The sequence below is a fragment of the Bubalus kerabau genome, chromosome 10, assembly GCF_029407905.1.
Source record: "Bubalus kerabau isolate K-KA32 ecotype Philippines breed swamp buffalo chromosome 10, PCC_UOA_SB_1v2, whole genome shotgun sequence".
In the NCBI taxonomy this organism is placed as follows: Eukaryota; Metazoa; Chordata; class Mammalia; order Artiodactyla; family Bovidae; genus Bubalus; species Bubalus kerabau.
In genome coordinates this window covers 77,980,032-77,996,769 of record NC_073633.1, presented here as the reverse complement: position 1 = coordinate 77,996,769, position 16,738 = coordinate 77,980,032, and the positions used below count along the sequence as shown (strand labels likewise).

Here is a 16,738-nt window from a genome sequence, read left to right as displayed (position 1 = left end):
TTTAGTAATACTTTCATAATTACAACAAAGTATATATGATACTATATACACATATATATTACAGTTTTTGTGAATTCTGTACTTCTCCATATTCTTTGATTTTCTGGTGCCCTTGAGAATTTTTCTAAAACTAATATATAAACTTTAATGTACAGAATTTAAAACAAAGCCAACAAAACAAATACCTTTCATCTATCCTTTGGCAATACAAGTATAATAAGTCAATAGGTAAAGACATTGACCAAAACAACAGAAATTCTACAACATGGTTTAAAAAGAATTTCAACATATAAAAGAAAAATCACTTAATCAACCAACATGACACTTAATGATGAAAGACTTGAAGCATTCACCAAAAAAACAAAACACAAGAAAAACTGCAGTCATCCGAAATGTGTAACACCAAGTTAAGAAGTTCTAGTCAAATGCAATAAAATATGAAACTGAAATCAGACACAGAGCATTTTAAAATAAAAAATGCATTTTTTTCAGATGACTGGCTTCCAGATAGAAAACCTCATCACCTTAAAGAACAAGTAAAATTCTCAGTAGAACAGCTATATACAAAATGAAAACGTATTTAACCAAGAACCAGTAAGAAAGCATAATGAAAACAATTTTATAACTACAGCATCCTAAATATGACATAACAAAAACTAATTTCCAAGAAATGTGTAAGATATATGAAAACTCATAAATTTTAAACTTGTCGGTTTAAAGCAATTCCAAATGAAATACCAAAAAAAGTAGTGCTTGCTTCAATCTACGGGGTAATAAGGATGGCCATGTCTTACTTGTTAAGGTGTTTGAGCTTGCTTTGCTATATTACTTGGTTCATAATATTCTGTAATAAAAATTTTCAAATGTACAGACATTTTGAAAGAACTACAGGGTGCTTTTTTGCTTTGGCCAACGAAGTTTACTTGGAAGAATAAATGTTTAAAGATCCTAAAACACTCTGAAAAACATAAAGAGCAAAGGAAGACTTGCCCCACTGTGGTAGGCAGAATTCTGAGACAGCCCCCAAGATTCCCACCCCGTTGTGTGCACCTTTACATGATTTTATCCTCATGGATATGATGAATTTCAATCCTTAGATTATATTATATGGCAAAAGGAATTCTGGGGATGTAACTAAGATCTCAAATTGGTTGATTCTGAGTTAATAAAAAAGGAAATTATCTAAGTAGACCAAACTTAAACAGGTAGGAGCCCTTAAAAAAGCAAGAGATTCAAAAAGATTTTCTCCTACTAGCACTGAAAAAGATGAAAGACACTGTGAGTTCTAAATCGGCAAGAAACCTAATTCTACCAATAATATGAATCAGCTTGAAAGACAACCCCCAAACCTCACTAACATGGACCCACAGCACCTGCTGACACTTTAATCGTAGCCACATGCAATCTGAGTAAAAGATCCAAGTAACCCATGTCCAGACTAATAATTTGCAGACACTGATAATAAATAAGATAAAGTAGATACTGTTTTAAGCCACTTAAGTGTGTGGTAATTTAATGCATAGCAATAGAAAATAAATATATGACTAATACTAAAACATATCATGAATTTAAATGAATAAGTGATGTGCTTAAATAACTGAAATACAGATTAATGGAAAAGAAAGGTCAGTGGACCAAAAATCCTAGAATGTTAATCTAAAACATCAATAGGGGGAAAAAAAAAGACTAATGAATAAATTATGCTGGGCCAATTGATTTACTAGTTGAAAAAAAATGGAGTAAAGATTCTTTTATTGTTCCTTACAAATAAAATACATTCCACATGGATTGTGATTACATGTAAATATTGAAGCTACCAAAAAATTAGAATATAAATAAATATATATAAAGCTTTGTGTTGATTTAGGACTTCCTAAGTAGCAGAGCAATTGAAAATTGGCAGAACATCATTAAAATATTTTACTGCTCAAAGATTAAGCTTCCTTCACATAAAGCAACCCAAATTTCCATCAACAGATGAATGGATAAAGATGTATGGGTACACACACACACACACACACACAAACACAATGGAATATTAGTCAGCCATTAAAAAGAATGAAATCCTGCCATATGCAATAATGTGGATGGACCTAAAGAGTATTATACTTAGTGAAATAAGTCAGACAAAAACTCAGTTATTTATATGGAGAATCTAAAACATAAAACGAATGCACATAACAAAACAGAAACAGTCTCACAGATACAGTAAACAAACTTGCGATTTGAAAGGAGAAGGAAGTAGGAAGAAGCAATATACAGGTATAGGATCAAGAAAAAAGGTACTCGATGAGATGGATCTCACTGACACCTTCAGCACATTCCATCCAAATGTAAAAGAATACACCTTCTTCTCAAGTTCACCTGGAACATTCTCCAGGATAGACCACATCTTGGGTCACAAATCAAACCTCAGTAAATTTAAGAAAGTTGAAATCAAGCATATTCTCTGACCACAACGCTATGAGACTAGATATCAATTAGGAAAAAAAAAAAAAACTGTAAGAAACACAAACACATGGAGATTAAACAATACATTTCTAAATAACCAACAGGTTACTGAAGAAATAAAAAAAAAATTCTACAAACAAATGACAATAAAAACATGACAACTCAAAAGCTATGGGATGCAGCAAAAGCAGTTCTAAGAGGGAAGTTCATAGCAATACAATTCTATCTCAAGAAGCAAGAAAAACATTGAATAAACATTGAACCTAATCTTACACCTAAAACAACCAGAAAAAGAAGAACAAAAAAACCCCAAAATAAGTAAAAGGAAAGAAATCATAAAAATCCAAGCAGAAATAAATGAAAAAGAAATGAAAGAAACAATAGTAAAGATTAATAAAACTAAAAGCTGATTTTTTGAGAAGATAAACAAAACTGACAAACCTTTAGCCAGACTCAAGAAAAAAAAAAGAGAAGAATCAAATCAACAAAATTAGAAATGAAAAATGAGAGGTTACAACAGACAATGCAGAAATACAAAGGATTATAAGAGACTATTAAGAGCAACTATATGGCAATTAAATGGATAACGTGGAAGAAATGGACAGATTCTTAGAAAACTTCAATCTTCCAAGACTGAACCAGGAAGAAATAGAAATTATGAACAACCCAATTACAAGCACTGAAATTAAAGCTGTGATCAAAAATCCACCCAAAAAACAAAAGCCCAGGACCAAATGGCTTCACAGGAGAATGCTATCAAGCATTTAGAGAAGAGCTAATGCCTATCCTTCTAAAACTCTTTCAAAAAATTGCAGAGGAAGGAACACTTCCAAACTCATTCTACAAGGCCACCATCATGCTGACACCAAAACCAAAGACAACACAAAAAAAGAAAACTACATGCCAATATTATTGATAAACATAGATTCAAAATTCCTCAACAAAATTTTACCAAACAGAATTCAAAAACACATCAAAAAGCTCATACACCATGATCAAGTTGGGTTTATTCCAAGAATGCAAGGATTCTTCAATATACAAAAATCAATCAATGTGATACACCATAATAACAAATTGAATGATAAAAACCATATGATCATCTCAATAGATGCAGGAAAAGCCTTTAACAAAATTCAGCATCCATTTATGATTAAAACTCTTCAAAAAATGGGCACAGAAGGAACTTACTTCAACATCAGTTCAGTTCAGTTCAGTTCAGTCGCTCAGTCGCATCCAACTCTTTGCGACCCCATGTACTGCAGCACGCCATGCCTCCCTGTCATCACCAACTCCTGGAGTCCACCCAAACTCATGTCCATCGAGTTGGTGATGCCATCCAGCCATCTTATCCTCTGTCGTCCCCTTCTCCTCCTGCCATCAATCTTTCCCAGCATCAGGGTCTTTTCCAGTGAGTCAGCTCTTCACATCAGGTGGCCAAAGTTTTGGAGTTCAGCTTCAACATCAGTCCTTCCAATGAACACCCAGGACTGAGCTCCTTTAGGATAGAGTGGTTGGATCTCCTTGCAATCCAAGGGACTCTCAAGAGTCTTCTCCAACACCACAGTTCAAAAGCATCAATTCTTCAGTGCTCAGCTTTCTTTATAGTCCAACTCTCACATCCATACATGACCACTAGAAACACCACAGCCTTGACTAGACAGACCTTTGTTGGCAAAGTAATGTCTCTGCTTTTTAATATGCTGTCTAGGATGGTCATAACTTTCCTTTCATGGAGTAAGTGTCTTTTAAAGGCCATATATGCTAAGTCTACAGCAAACATTATTCTCAATGGTGAATAACTGAAAGGATTCCCCCTAAGATTAAGAATAAGACAAGGCTGTCCACTTTCACAACTATTATTTAGCATAGTTCTGGAAGTCTTAGCTACAGCAATCAGAGAAGAAAAAGAAATAAAAGGAATCCAGATTGTAAAAGAAGAAATAAAGTTCTTACTGTTTGCAGATGACAAGATACTGTACAAAGAAAACCCTAAAGACAATATTAAAAAATTACTAGAGCTAATCAGTGAATTTAGGAAAGTTGTAGGATACAAAATCAATACACAAAAATCACTTGCATTTCTATATACTAACAATGAAAAATCAGAAAGAGGAATTAAGGAATCAATCCCATTCACCACTGCAACAAAAAGAATTAAATATCTAGGAATAAACTTACCTAAGGAGACAAAAGAACTGTACACAGAAAATTATAAGACACTGTAGGAAGAATCAATATTGTGAAAATGACTATCCTACCAAATGCAATCTACAGATTCAATGTAATCTCTATCAAATTATCAACAGCATTTTTCACAGAACTAGAACAAAAAATTTCCCAGTTCATATGGAAATACAAAAGACCCCGAATAGCCAAAGCAGTCTTGAGAAAGAAGAATGAAGCTGGAGGAAATCAACCTTCCTGACTTCAGATTATACTACAAAGCTACAGTCATCAAGACAGTATGGTACTGGCACAAAAACTGAAATATAGACCAATGGAACATGATAGAAAGCCCAGAAATAAACCCATGCACCTATGGGTACCTTATTTTGACAAAGGAGGCAAGAATATACAATGGGGCAAAGACAACCTCTTCAATAAATGGTGCTAGGAAAACTGGACAGCTACATGTAGAAGAATGAAATTAGAACACTTCTTAACACCATACACAAAGATAAACTCAAAGTGGATTAAAGATCTAAATATAAGACCAGAAACTATAAATCGTCCTAGGGGAAAATATAGGCAGAACACTCGATGACATAAATCAAAGCAAAATCCTCTATGACCCACCTCCTAGAATGATGGAAATAAAAACAAAAGTAAACAAGTGGGACCTGATTAAACTTAAAAAGCTTTTGCACAGCAAAGGCAACTATAAGCAAGGTGAAAAGACAAGCCTTCAGAATGCGAGAAAATACAGCAAATGAAAAACTGACAAAGGATTAATTTCCAAAATATACAAGCAGCTCATACAACTCAATGCCAGAAAAACAAACAACTCAATCAAAAAGTGGGGAAAAGACCTAAACAGACATTTCTCCAAAGAAGACATACAGATGGCTAGCAGACAGATGAAAAGATGCTCAACATCTCTCATTATTAGAGAAATGCAAATCAAAACTACAATGTGATATCACCTCGCACCAGTCAGAATGGCCATCATCAAAGTCTGTAAACAATAAATGCTGGAGAGGGTGTGAAGAAAAGGGAACACTCTTGCACTGTTGGTGGGAATGTACATTGATACAGCCACTATGGAAGACGATATGGAGATTCCTTAAAAAACTAGGAATAAAACCACCGTATCACCCAGCAATCCCACTCCTAAGCATATACTCTGAGGAAATCAAAACTGAAAAAGACACATGTGTCCCACTGTTCATTGCAGCACTATTTACAATAATTAGAACATGGAAACAACCTAGATCTCCTTCGACAGATGAATTGATAAAGAAATTGTGGTACATATACACAATGGAATATTACTCAGCCATAAAAAGGAACAAATTTAAGTCAGTTCTGATGAGGTGGATGAACCCAGAACCTGATATACAGAGTGAAGTAAGTCAGAAAGAGAAAGATAAATATCATATTCTAATGTATATATATGGAATCTAGAAAAATGGTACTGAAGAACTTGTTTACAGTGCAGCAATGGAGAAACAGACATAGAGAATAGACTCATGGACATGAGGAGAGGGGAGGAGAGGGTGAGATGTATGGAAAGAGTAACATGGAAACTTACATTACCATATGTAAAATAGATAGCCAATCGGAATTTGCTGTGTGGTTCAGGAAACACAAATAGGGGCTCTGTATTAATCTAGATTGGTGGAATGGGGTGTGAGATGGGAGGGAGGTTCAAAAGGGAGGGGATATGTGTATACCTATGAATGATTCATGTTGAGGTTTGACAGAAAACAACAAAATTTTGTAAAGCAATTATCCTTCAATAAAAAATAAATTAATTAAAAGAAAAAAGGTACTATGTATAAAATGGATAAGGAACAAAGATATACTGTACAGCAAAAAGAAACATAACCATTATTTTGTGATAACTTTAAAGGGAATACAATCTATAAAAATACTCAATCATTATGCTGTAACTAGAAATTAACATAATATTGTAAATCAACATTTCAATTAAAATAAAAACAGGTACAAAATCAATGATGCCCATTAAAAGTCCAAAAAAGAAAAAAAAAGGAAATATCATTATTTTGAATAATTTCACATCATAAACAATATAAGATAAACTTTACATTTTGAAGGTTAGTAGTCATACGATATGGCTGACATAAAAATAAGTAAAAATATTACTCCAGTAGAAAAGAGAATGTGGGGCAAAAACAGACAATTGAAAATTCATAATAGGGAGTAAAAGAGGGAAAGAAATTACTGAGGCTATGCCCCAATCATAAAGGTAAAGAGTTTCCCAAGGAAATGAAACAGCACAAGCAATGGCACAAAACTGTGAGACACCATAAGGTTCTTAAGAAACACCACGATGAGAGGACTGGGGTGTATGGCCAGGAAGGTAGATAGGGGTCAGATTATGCAGATAATGATGAGCCACTGAAGGATATTACTAATATAGAGACATGGCCAGATTGATATATTAGAAAGTTTTCTCTGGTAACAATGAGGAAGGCTTAAGGAGGAAGACAAAGAGAATGTTAAAATAAAAAATTTTTAGAATATGTTCAATATCTCATCTCAAATTCGTGACATGTAAAATTCCAATTTATCAATTTTTAAAAGCAAAAGAATGACCAAGAAAAGTAGCTGCAAGTTTGGCATATACCTTCCAGATTTCAGACAATAAAGCTACAGTAATCAAAACAGCATGGTACAGGCACAAAAACAGATATGTAGATTAATGGAACAGAAGAGAGGGCCCAGAAATAAACCCACACATCTATGGTCAATTATCTGCAACAAAAATGGCAAGAATATACAATGAGAAAAGACAGTCTCTTCAGTGAGTGGCTGGAAAAGCTAGACAGCCAAACATAAATCAATGAAATTATAACACTCCCTTAAACTCTAAACAAAAATAAACTCAAAATGGTTTAAAGACCAACATATAGGACATGAAAAAATTAAAATTCCTAGAAGAGAACATAGGCCAGACATTCTTGACATAAATTGTAGCAATATTTTCTAAGATCAGTCTCCCAAGGCAAAAGAAATAAGCAAAAGTAAATGAATGGGACGTAATCAAACTTAAATACTTTTGCACAGTAGAGGAAACCATAAATAAAATGAAAAAACAGCCTACCAAATGGGAGAAAATACTCGCAAACAATGCAACCAACAAGGGGTTAGTATCTAAAATACACGAACTGCTCACACAACTCAGTATCAAAAACACAAACAACCCAATCAAAAAATAGGCAGAAGACCTAACTAGACATTTCTCCAAAGAAGACATACAGCTAGCCAACAGCCACACAAAAAGATGCTCAACATTGCTAATTACTAGAGAAATGCAAATCAAAATCACAATGAGGTATCACCTCATACACGTCAGAATGGCTACCATCAAAAAGCTTACAAATAAAAAATGCTGGAGAGGGTGTGCAAAAAAGGGAACCCTCCTACACTGTTGCAAAGTAAGTTGGTGCAGCCACTACAGAGAATATATGGAGGTTCCTAAAGAAACTAAAAATAGAGCTACCATCAGTTCAGTTCAGTCACTCAGTCATGTCTGACTCTTTGCAACCCCATGAACTGCAGCATGCTAGGCCTCCCTGTCCATCACCAGCTCCCAGAGTCCACCCAAACCCATGTCCATTGAGTCAGTGATGCCATCCAACCATCTCATCCTCTGTCGTCCCCTTCTCCTCTGCCCTCAATCTTTCCCAGCATCAGGGTCTTTTCCAGTGAGTCAGCTCTTGGCATCAGGTGGCCAAAGTATTGGAGTTTCAGCTTCAACATCAGTCCTTCCAATGAACACCCAGGACTGATCTCCTTCAGAATGGACTGGTTGGATCTTCTTACAGTCCAAGGGACTCTCAAGAGTCTTCTCCAACACCACAGTTCAAAAGCATCAATTCTTCGGTGCTCAGCTTTCTTTATAATTCAACTCTCACATCCATACATGACTACTGGAAAAACCATAGCCTTGACTAGGCAGACCTTTGTTGGCAAAGTAATGTCTCTGCTTTTTAATATGCTGTCTAGGTTGGTCATAACTTTCCTTCCAAGGAATAAGCGTCTTTTAATTTCATGACTGCAATCACCATCTGCAGTGATTCTGAAGCCCAAAAAAATAAAGTCAGCCACTGTTCCCACTGTTTCCCCATCTATTTGCCATGAAGTGATGGGACCAGATGCCATGATCTTCGTTTTCTGAATGTTGGGCTTTAAGCCAACTTTTTCACTCTTTTCTTTCACTTTTATCAAAAGGCTCTTTAGTTCTTCTTCACTTTCTGCCATAAGGGGGGTGTCATCTGCATATCTGAGGTTATTGATATTTCTCCCGGCAATCTTGATTCCAGCTTGTGCTTCTTCCAGTCCAGCGTTTCTCATGATGTACTCTGCATAGAAGTTAAAGAAGCAGGGTGACAATATACAGCCTTGATGTACTCCTTTTCCTATTTGGAACCAGTCTGTTGTTCCATGTCCAGTTCTAACTGTTGCTTCCTGACCTGCATATAGGTTTCTCAAGAGGCAGATCAGGTGGTCTGGTATTCCCATCTCTTTCAGAATTTTCCACAGTTTATTGTGATCCACACAGTCAAAGGCTTTGGCATAGTCAATAAAGCATAAATAGATGTTTTTCTGGAACTCTCTTGCTTTTTCGATGATCCAGCGGATGTTGGCAATTGATCTCTGGTTCCTCTGCCTTTTCTAAAACCAGCTTGAACATCTGGAAGTTCACAATTCACGTATTGCTGAAGCCTGGCTTGGAAAATTTTAAGCATTACTTTGCTAGTGTGTGAGATGAGTGCAATTGTGTGGTAGTTTGAACTACCATATGATCCAGCAATCTTACACCTAAGGATATATGTGCACCCATAATGGAACATTACTCAGCCATAAAAAAGAATGAAATATTGCCATTTGTGACATGGATGGACATAGAGAATATCATACTAATTCAAACAAAGACAAATATATATCACTTACAATGTAGAATCTAAAAAATAATACAAATGAATCCAGAGACAAAACAGAAACACAGTCACAGACACAGAAAACAAATTTATGGTTACCAAAGGGGAAAGAGAACGGAGAGGGATAAATTAGGAATTTGGGACTAATATATGCAACTACTATACATAAAATAGATAAGCAACAAGGATTTACTGTATAGTACAGGGAATTATATTTCATATTTTATAATAACCTATAATGTAAAATAATCTAAATATTTATTTGTTATTGTTCAGTTGTTAAGTTGTGTCCAACTCTTTGTGACTGCAGCACACCAGGCTCCATGGCCCTCTACTATTTCCCGGAGTTTGCTCAAATTGATGTCCACTGAGCCAAAGATGCTATCTATCGATCTCATCCTCTGCTGCCCTTTTCTCCTTTTGCCTTAAATCTTTTCCAGCATCAGGGTCTTTTCTAATGAGTCAGCTTTTTGCATCAGGTGGCCAAAGTATTAGATATTCAGCATCAGTCTTTCCAATGAATATTTAGGGTTGATATTCTTTAGGATTGACTTGTTTGATCTCCTTACAGTCCAAGAGAATTTTAAGAGTCTTCTCCAACATCACAATTCTAAAGTATCAGTTCTTCAGTGCTCAACCTTCTTTATGATCCAACTCTCACATCCATACATGACTACTGGAAAAACTATAGCTTTGACTATACAGACCTTTATTGGCAAAGTGATGTCTCTGCTTTTTAACACGCTGTATAGGTTAAACTGACTCACAATGCTGTATACCTAATACTCTAAATCAACTAAACTTTCAAAAGAGGGAAAGGAAGGAAAGGGGGAAGAAAAGGAGGGAGTGAGAGAGAGAGAAAAAGAGAGAAAGGAAAGGAAAGAGGAAGGAAGGGAGGGAGAGAGGGAGGAGGGGAGAGAGACAGAAAAAGAGACAGATAGAAAGAACTGAAGGAAGAAAAGAAGGAAAAAAGAAAGGAAGACAAAAAATCTCCAGGCTTATGATGAAGGTAGATAGGTGGATCTTCTATTTTAGGGGAACTATACCCTATCCTATTCCCTGAAGAATGAACATTTTAATTGCTTTGCCAATAACCATACGGATTTGTAACAGGTCAGTTACTTCTGTTCAGCAATCTGATTTTTATCTATGTCATCTATGGCCACAAAAGAAAACAAAATTGACAGGTGCTGATGGAGATCAAACAAGAAACTTTCTTCTAATTATCATCAGGTTCTAGTTAACTGAGTTAATCCAATACTGTCATTACGACCACAGTTTTTTTCACAATTGATTTCACAATAATAAGAAAATGATCTCATCAACTGGTTAGGAAGGACTCTAGATATTAAAATATTACAGTTTGTTTATTTAAAGCTCTCATAGTTGATAGCATGGAACTTACATATGTTAACAGAAGAGATAGAAATGAATGTATGCACTTGGCTAAAACATTCTACCACAGAGAAACATACAAAAATGTTCTACAGAAATGAAGATTAAAATTTTATTCTACAGCAATCTGGTAGCAAATGGTTCACTTAAATTCACAAATAAGGAAACGTGAAAAATATACATCTTGCTTAAAGATTATAGCTTATCCTATAAAACGTTTTCCTTATTTCTGTAGTAGGTTCATGAATGAAATGTTCATATTAAATAAATCAGATATTTAAAATGGTAGTGATATTTGACTAAATAATACGATGAATTAAACTGATAAATGCTTGTAGTTTATATTAGTTAAGGGAAATACTCTGGCTGGAAAGTAGTAAAATATTAACTACAAAGCCAGTTGATTATTAAAAAGACTCTTTCACAATGCCAATCAATGAGACTTTACTAAACTAACCACTAAAGCAGCAGTCTGGGGAATGTCAATTAGCAGTTAAGTTTCTCCAATGCTTGCTCCCACTAGCACAGAATTAATAAAACATGTTTACATACTGCCTTGAGCAAACCTGAAGAATACTGCCAGTGCAATCTGAACTATAATTACATATTCATAATACCCTCCTTAATGAGAAATTTTCATTTATTCTTCATCTACTTCCCAAGTTTAACTAACTTTAGGAAAAATTCCAGTAAAAATTACCTAAAATCTCATGGCAATGTACTTTCAGTTTTATCCTTTTTCCAATTACACATGACACAAATGTAGTTCTTTGAAGACAAAATGCCTCCCAAGACCTTATTCCACATACTCCCAAAATTATATAATTAAAATTATTTTCAAAGTGTCTACATCCATAGTTTTGCACCAACTAATGTGAAGCTACAAAATGCAGTATTCTTTACTTCATCATGTCATACAGATTTCAAAACAGATATAAGAAGTGGAGATAAGGTAGTTAATTAATTCTCTATTTGCATCTAGAAAAACTGAACTTGTCTCCTCTATAGGATAGCATAATATAAAATTGAAAATTTGTTGTAACAGTAAAAGAGAAGAATAGAAGTTAAGAGTTTTATGGGAAGGAAGAGAGCCCACTGTAAACGGATACCTTAGGCTTAGCAGATGCAATCTTCTAACAAAGAAAGATATGGACAAACCTTTGAAGAGATGTGTAACTACTATACCTTAAGTCAACTAAAGTTTATATTCCTTATACCTTAAGAGTAGTACCTCTGTAGATACCAAATTATTCTTTGAAAAGTCACTTCACTGAGCAACTTCTTCCATTTCTTTCCAAGTGTTTCTGAAAATCAGATTACATCTTATATCTATAGTAATTATTAAAGAAGAAAGCATATGGCTTCAAATAATAATTCCAGAAAAGAAAATGAACTAGCAAAATAAGAAATTAATTTAGGATTTATTTTGGCAAATGCTAAGTATGAAGTCATAACATGTCACCAAAGAGACCACCTGAGCTAATTAATCCTGGTTCCCAAAACGAAATTGTCTGTATAGAATTCAATCCATTTCTTAAGATAAAAGTCTGGACAGAAGGAAGGTGTGAGACACCTTTTATTTTGGTAGATACTTTTACATCAAGAAAAAATCAACGATTCTTTAGGAATTCTGACATCACTATTGACAATCTAGAAATTTCTCCACCAGTTAGCCACAGAAAGCTGAAATTTATAGTCAATCGTGAAATACATACAAACTGGTAATCTAAACAGTTTGTCCTCTTAACTGTTGTGGATACAGAATATATTGCACAGTCTTTGTTGAGAGAGACGAAAATATACTTCTAGAATCCTGGAACTAACTATATTCTAAATATTCAGTAATAATTGAAAGTCCCCCAACCACTAAAACAAAATAAAATCATGATCCTGTATCCTTTATTTAGATTCAAATAAAATTTTAGGTAAGAAAAACCCTCCAGCACTCCAGGCCTCATACTAGGCACAACAGATCATGGCTAGAAGAATTTGAAGCCTATGATACATGGATGATAACTTCAGCCACAACAAAACTGCGATCAAACTACAGACTTGATACTCAACTCTCAACATGAATGGCCTGACAGAAAAAGGGACATAAATATTTCTGGCAATCAATTTTATTTATCTCAAGTCTCTACTGTTTTGTTGCACAAACTATCCAATATTCAAACAAAATTACAATAAACACAAGAAAGCAAGAAAAACAAATCTAATATTAAGGCATAAAGTAATCAACAGAATTGAACCCAGACACGCTGAAACTATTAAAGAGGCACTCGAAAATAACATGATTAATAAGCTAAAGGAATTAGTGGAAAAAGTGGGTAATATGTACAAATGGGAAATTTCAACAAAAAGATGGAGGGGAATTACCAAGGGGAGTGAAATGGAAATGCTATAAGTGAAAACTGCAATATCAGAAAGAATACCTTTGATGAGCTTATCAGCAAGAACGGCACAGAAGAAGAAGAAGTTAACTTAAGGATAGGACAAGAAGAATTATCCAAACTTTCAAAACACAAACTCAAGAAAAGATTGAAAAAAAAAACACAAAATAGAGCGTTCAAGACTGTAAAACAACATCAGAAGGTTTTACATATGTGAAATCAGAGTCTCAAAATGAAAATACAGAGAAAATGGGGCCAATTATTTAATACTTTTGTTATCACAAATTCAATTGGGAATTTTAGGCTTCGTTTTTCCTCTCTACTTTATGCTTGGAGGTTACAGGACTTTTAAAGAGACTATAAAACTAGAGAAAGTAGTGTATAAGTAAATTATCTACGAGTCTAACAGTAACTTCAACTTGGAGCCTCCATGTTCATATGCAAAATACAATGCACTATGTTCAAAGTTGCAGTTGTGGTTTTGAAGATGCATGTAGGTTTTACCATCTGTTTCATCTATCTGCTTTTTGTTGTCGGGGCCCTTTTCTACATTTTTTTTTTTTACTTCATATCACTATATTCATTATTTTCCTTTCATATTATACTCTTTAAGCTATTTTATTTTATTAAGAAATAACTGTTTTTAGATTATTCAATAGTTTAGATTGAGACAGCAGATCAAGATCCAATGTGCTCCATTCAACAAAATTTGTACCTACACTTTCCAATTACACAAATACCCATGTGTTCCCCCAAGACAAACTATGATTATCTACATGGCTCACAAAAGCCATAACCCCAAGTTCGTTTCAAAAATGGATGCTACAGCTTCTGAGCCATTAGGCCAGTCCTATATCATACCCTTTGACAAAATATATTTTACAGCTCATTTCTCATAAATATAATTTCATTGTACTCAACTGATAGTAAATCTGCTCTTTTTCATGGCAAGGAGTTCAATTCTATTTTCATGGCTTACAGTTGACTATTAATACGAGGCCCCTATTTCTAAAAAATACAAAGTGAGCAAAAATGAAGAGCTACTTCAGTATGTCTGCCAATGACATCCTTAAAAGGGAACTAGTACAATTCAATTTCAAAAGACCTAATAAGACAGTAGGAAAAAGTAATATATTAACTTAGCATTAAGCACCATTCATTTCTCACAAAAGAGTAAAGTTCTATAAACTCAGAATCTAACAGTGTTAAAGTTTCAGTTAAAAACAGAAACAACAAAGTCCTAAACATCAGCTCCTCAATGAAAAGTTCTTCTACACACTTACCCAAGTCTTCCTAGCATCTCAAACTCAGGAACCTGTGGTCCACATGTCTCTATCTGCAGTGGTTGGTATTCATACAGAGCTTCTTCAAGTTTTTGAATGGGTGCTAATGAAATATGCTGACCCTGTTAGAAAAATGAAAGAAAATAATACTTGTAAATATTACTTTCATATTACTACTTATTTGCAGTTTTTAAAGATGAGCTAAATTTCTTCACGTTAAAAATATTACCTGTTTTTCATTGTATTACTGAAATCCGCATTATATAATTAACACACAGCGACAAATAATTTAAAGGAAGAAAATCAAATCCATCATTAAATTCAAATTTAGCCTTAAAGAGTAGTTGTTCAATGTCAATGGTGAAAGTGAAAAGTGTTAGTCGCTCAGTCATGTCTGACTCTGCGATCACATGGACTATAGCCTGCAAAGCTCCTCTGTCTATAGGATTTTCCGGGCAAGGATACTGGAGTGGGTAGCCATTTCCTTCTCCGGAGGATCTTCTCAACCCAGGGATCAAACCTGGGTCTCCTGCATTGCAGGCAGATTCTTTACCATCTGAGTCACCAGGGAAGCCCAATGTCAATGGCAGAATTCACCAAATATATAAGCACAATCTATTCTCACATTTTCCTATTACAATTTTGATAATTTGTGCTTTCTTGAAAGTTTTAGATAGGGAGCACAGTAATGAAATGATTATGTGCAAAGTTTTGCCACAGAATGTCTATTCTGAGTCTATAATGGAAGTAAACTTACTTATCAAATGTGTGTATTTGATGTCTACTTACACACACACACAAGATGAGAAAAGTTTATGCTAAAAACTAAGTTGGATAAAATATCCACATATTTTTCTGAAAAGAACCACTGGAAAACTAAAATTAAAAGACCATATTTGATTAAAAATATACAAAATAAAATGCCACTCAGCAACATAGCACCATTACATTGAGATCTCCATATTTATAATCTGAGCATAGCATTCTAATTTTTGAGTATGTGTATTTTTTTTACAGTCCATGTTTTCTGATTCTAACTATAGTTCTGTTACTTTTCTTGGTATAGTTCTCATCAGTTTCTCTATGTCCTAACTTTCTAATAAAAACTAGTTCTTACAGTTATTAGTTCCAATATTTTCTAATTTTTAATTTATTTCTCTTATTACCTCCCTTAGTTTCCTTTTCTTTTTCCCCTATATTACTAAGTTGGATACATAAAGCAATTGTTTTCTCTTTTATTTAAAGGAGGAGGAAAAAAAGGTAAAAACCATGACTTACAAGTGCAGCTGAGGCAGTGATGAATGAGACACTGAAGATGTCTGTATGTGACTCATGGTTTTTCTCTTCAACAACTTTAATATGCTGTAACATTATCTTAGCTAGTTTAACATAATATTAATAGCTTCTCTGACACTGGGACCTCAAAAGTCCATCACCAAATCTGGGGAAAGGACTTGAAAAAACATTTCTCCAGAGATACACAAATGGCCAATAAGCACAAGGAAAGATGACTAACATCACTAGTCTAATATTAGGGAAATCCAAATCAAAACTATAATGATAAACAGTCATCCCTCAGTATCTCTGGGGTGGAGGAGAGGTCTGGTGCCAAGATCCAGATACCAAAATTCGCAGATGCACAAGTCTCTTATATAAAATGGCATACTAGTACAGTCAGCCCACCCCATCCCCAGATTCCTCATCCCTGGGTTCTGCGTCCACAAACTGACCAAACCCAGATGGAATTTTATGGTTGGCTGAATCCATTGATGTGGAACCCACAAATACAGAGGGCCCCACTGTAGCACTTAACACCCACAGCTATTTAGGATGTCTATTATCCAGAACAAAAACAAAAAACACATAAAATAACAAGCACTGGCAAGGATGTGGAGAAATTGGAACTCACGTGCATTGCTGATGGGAATGTAAAATGGTGTTACTGTGGAAAACAGATAGCAATTCTTCAAAAGATTAAATATAAAATTACCATATGAGCGGGGCTTTCCTGGTGACTCAGACGGCAAAGAATCCACCTACAATGCAGGAGACCCAGGTTCGATCCCTGGGTTGGGAAGATCTCCTGGGGAAG

General features: G+C 34.7%; 1 protein-coding gene across 3 annotated transcripts in view; it reads right to left on the bottom strand.

Moving 5' to 3' along the window:
- MNAT1 (MNAT1 component of CDK activating kinase) overlaps positions 1 to 16,738 on the bottom strand; it is a 211,384-nt gene that overhangs the window by 61,543 nt on the left and 133,103 nt on the right. For all 3 annotated transcript variants that reach the window (XR_008699570.1, XM_055538256.1, XM_055538255.1), the window contains one exon: positions 14,647 to 14,768. Coding sequence is in view for 2 of the 3 variants with exons in the window: in XM_055538256.1 (XP_055394231.1) it covers positions 14,647 to 14,768 (122 nt within the window). In the remaining variant the exon portion in view is untranslated. The remainder of the gene's footprint in view (positions 1 to 14,646; positions 14,769 to 16,738) is intronic.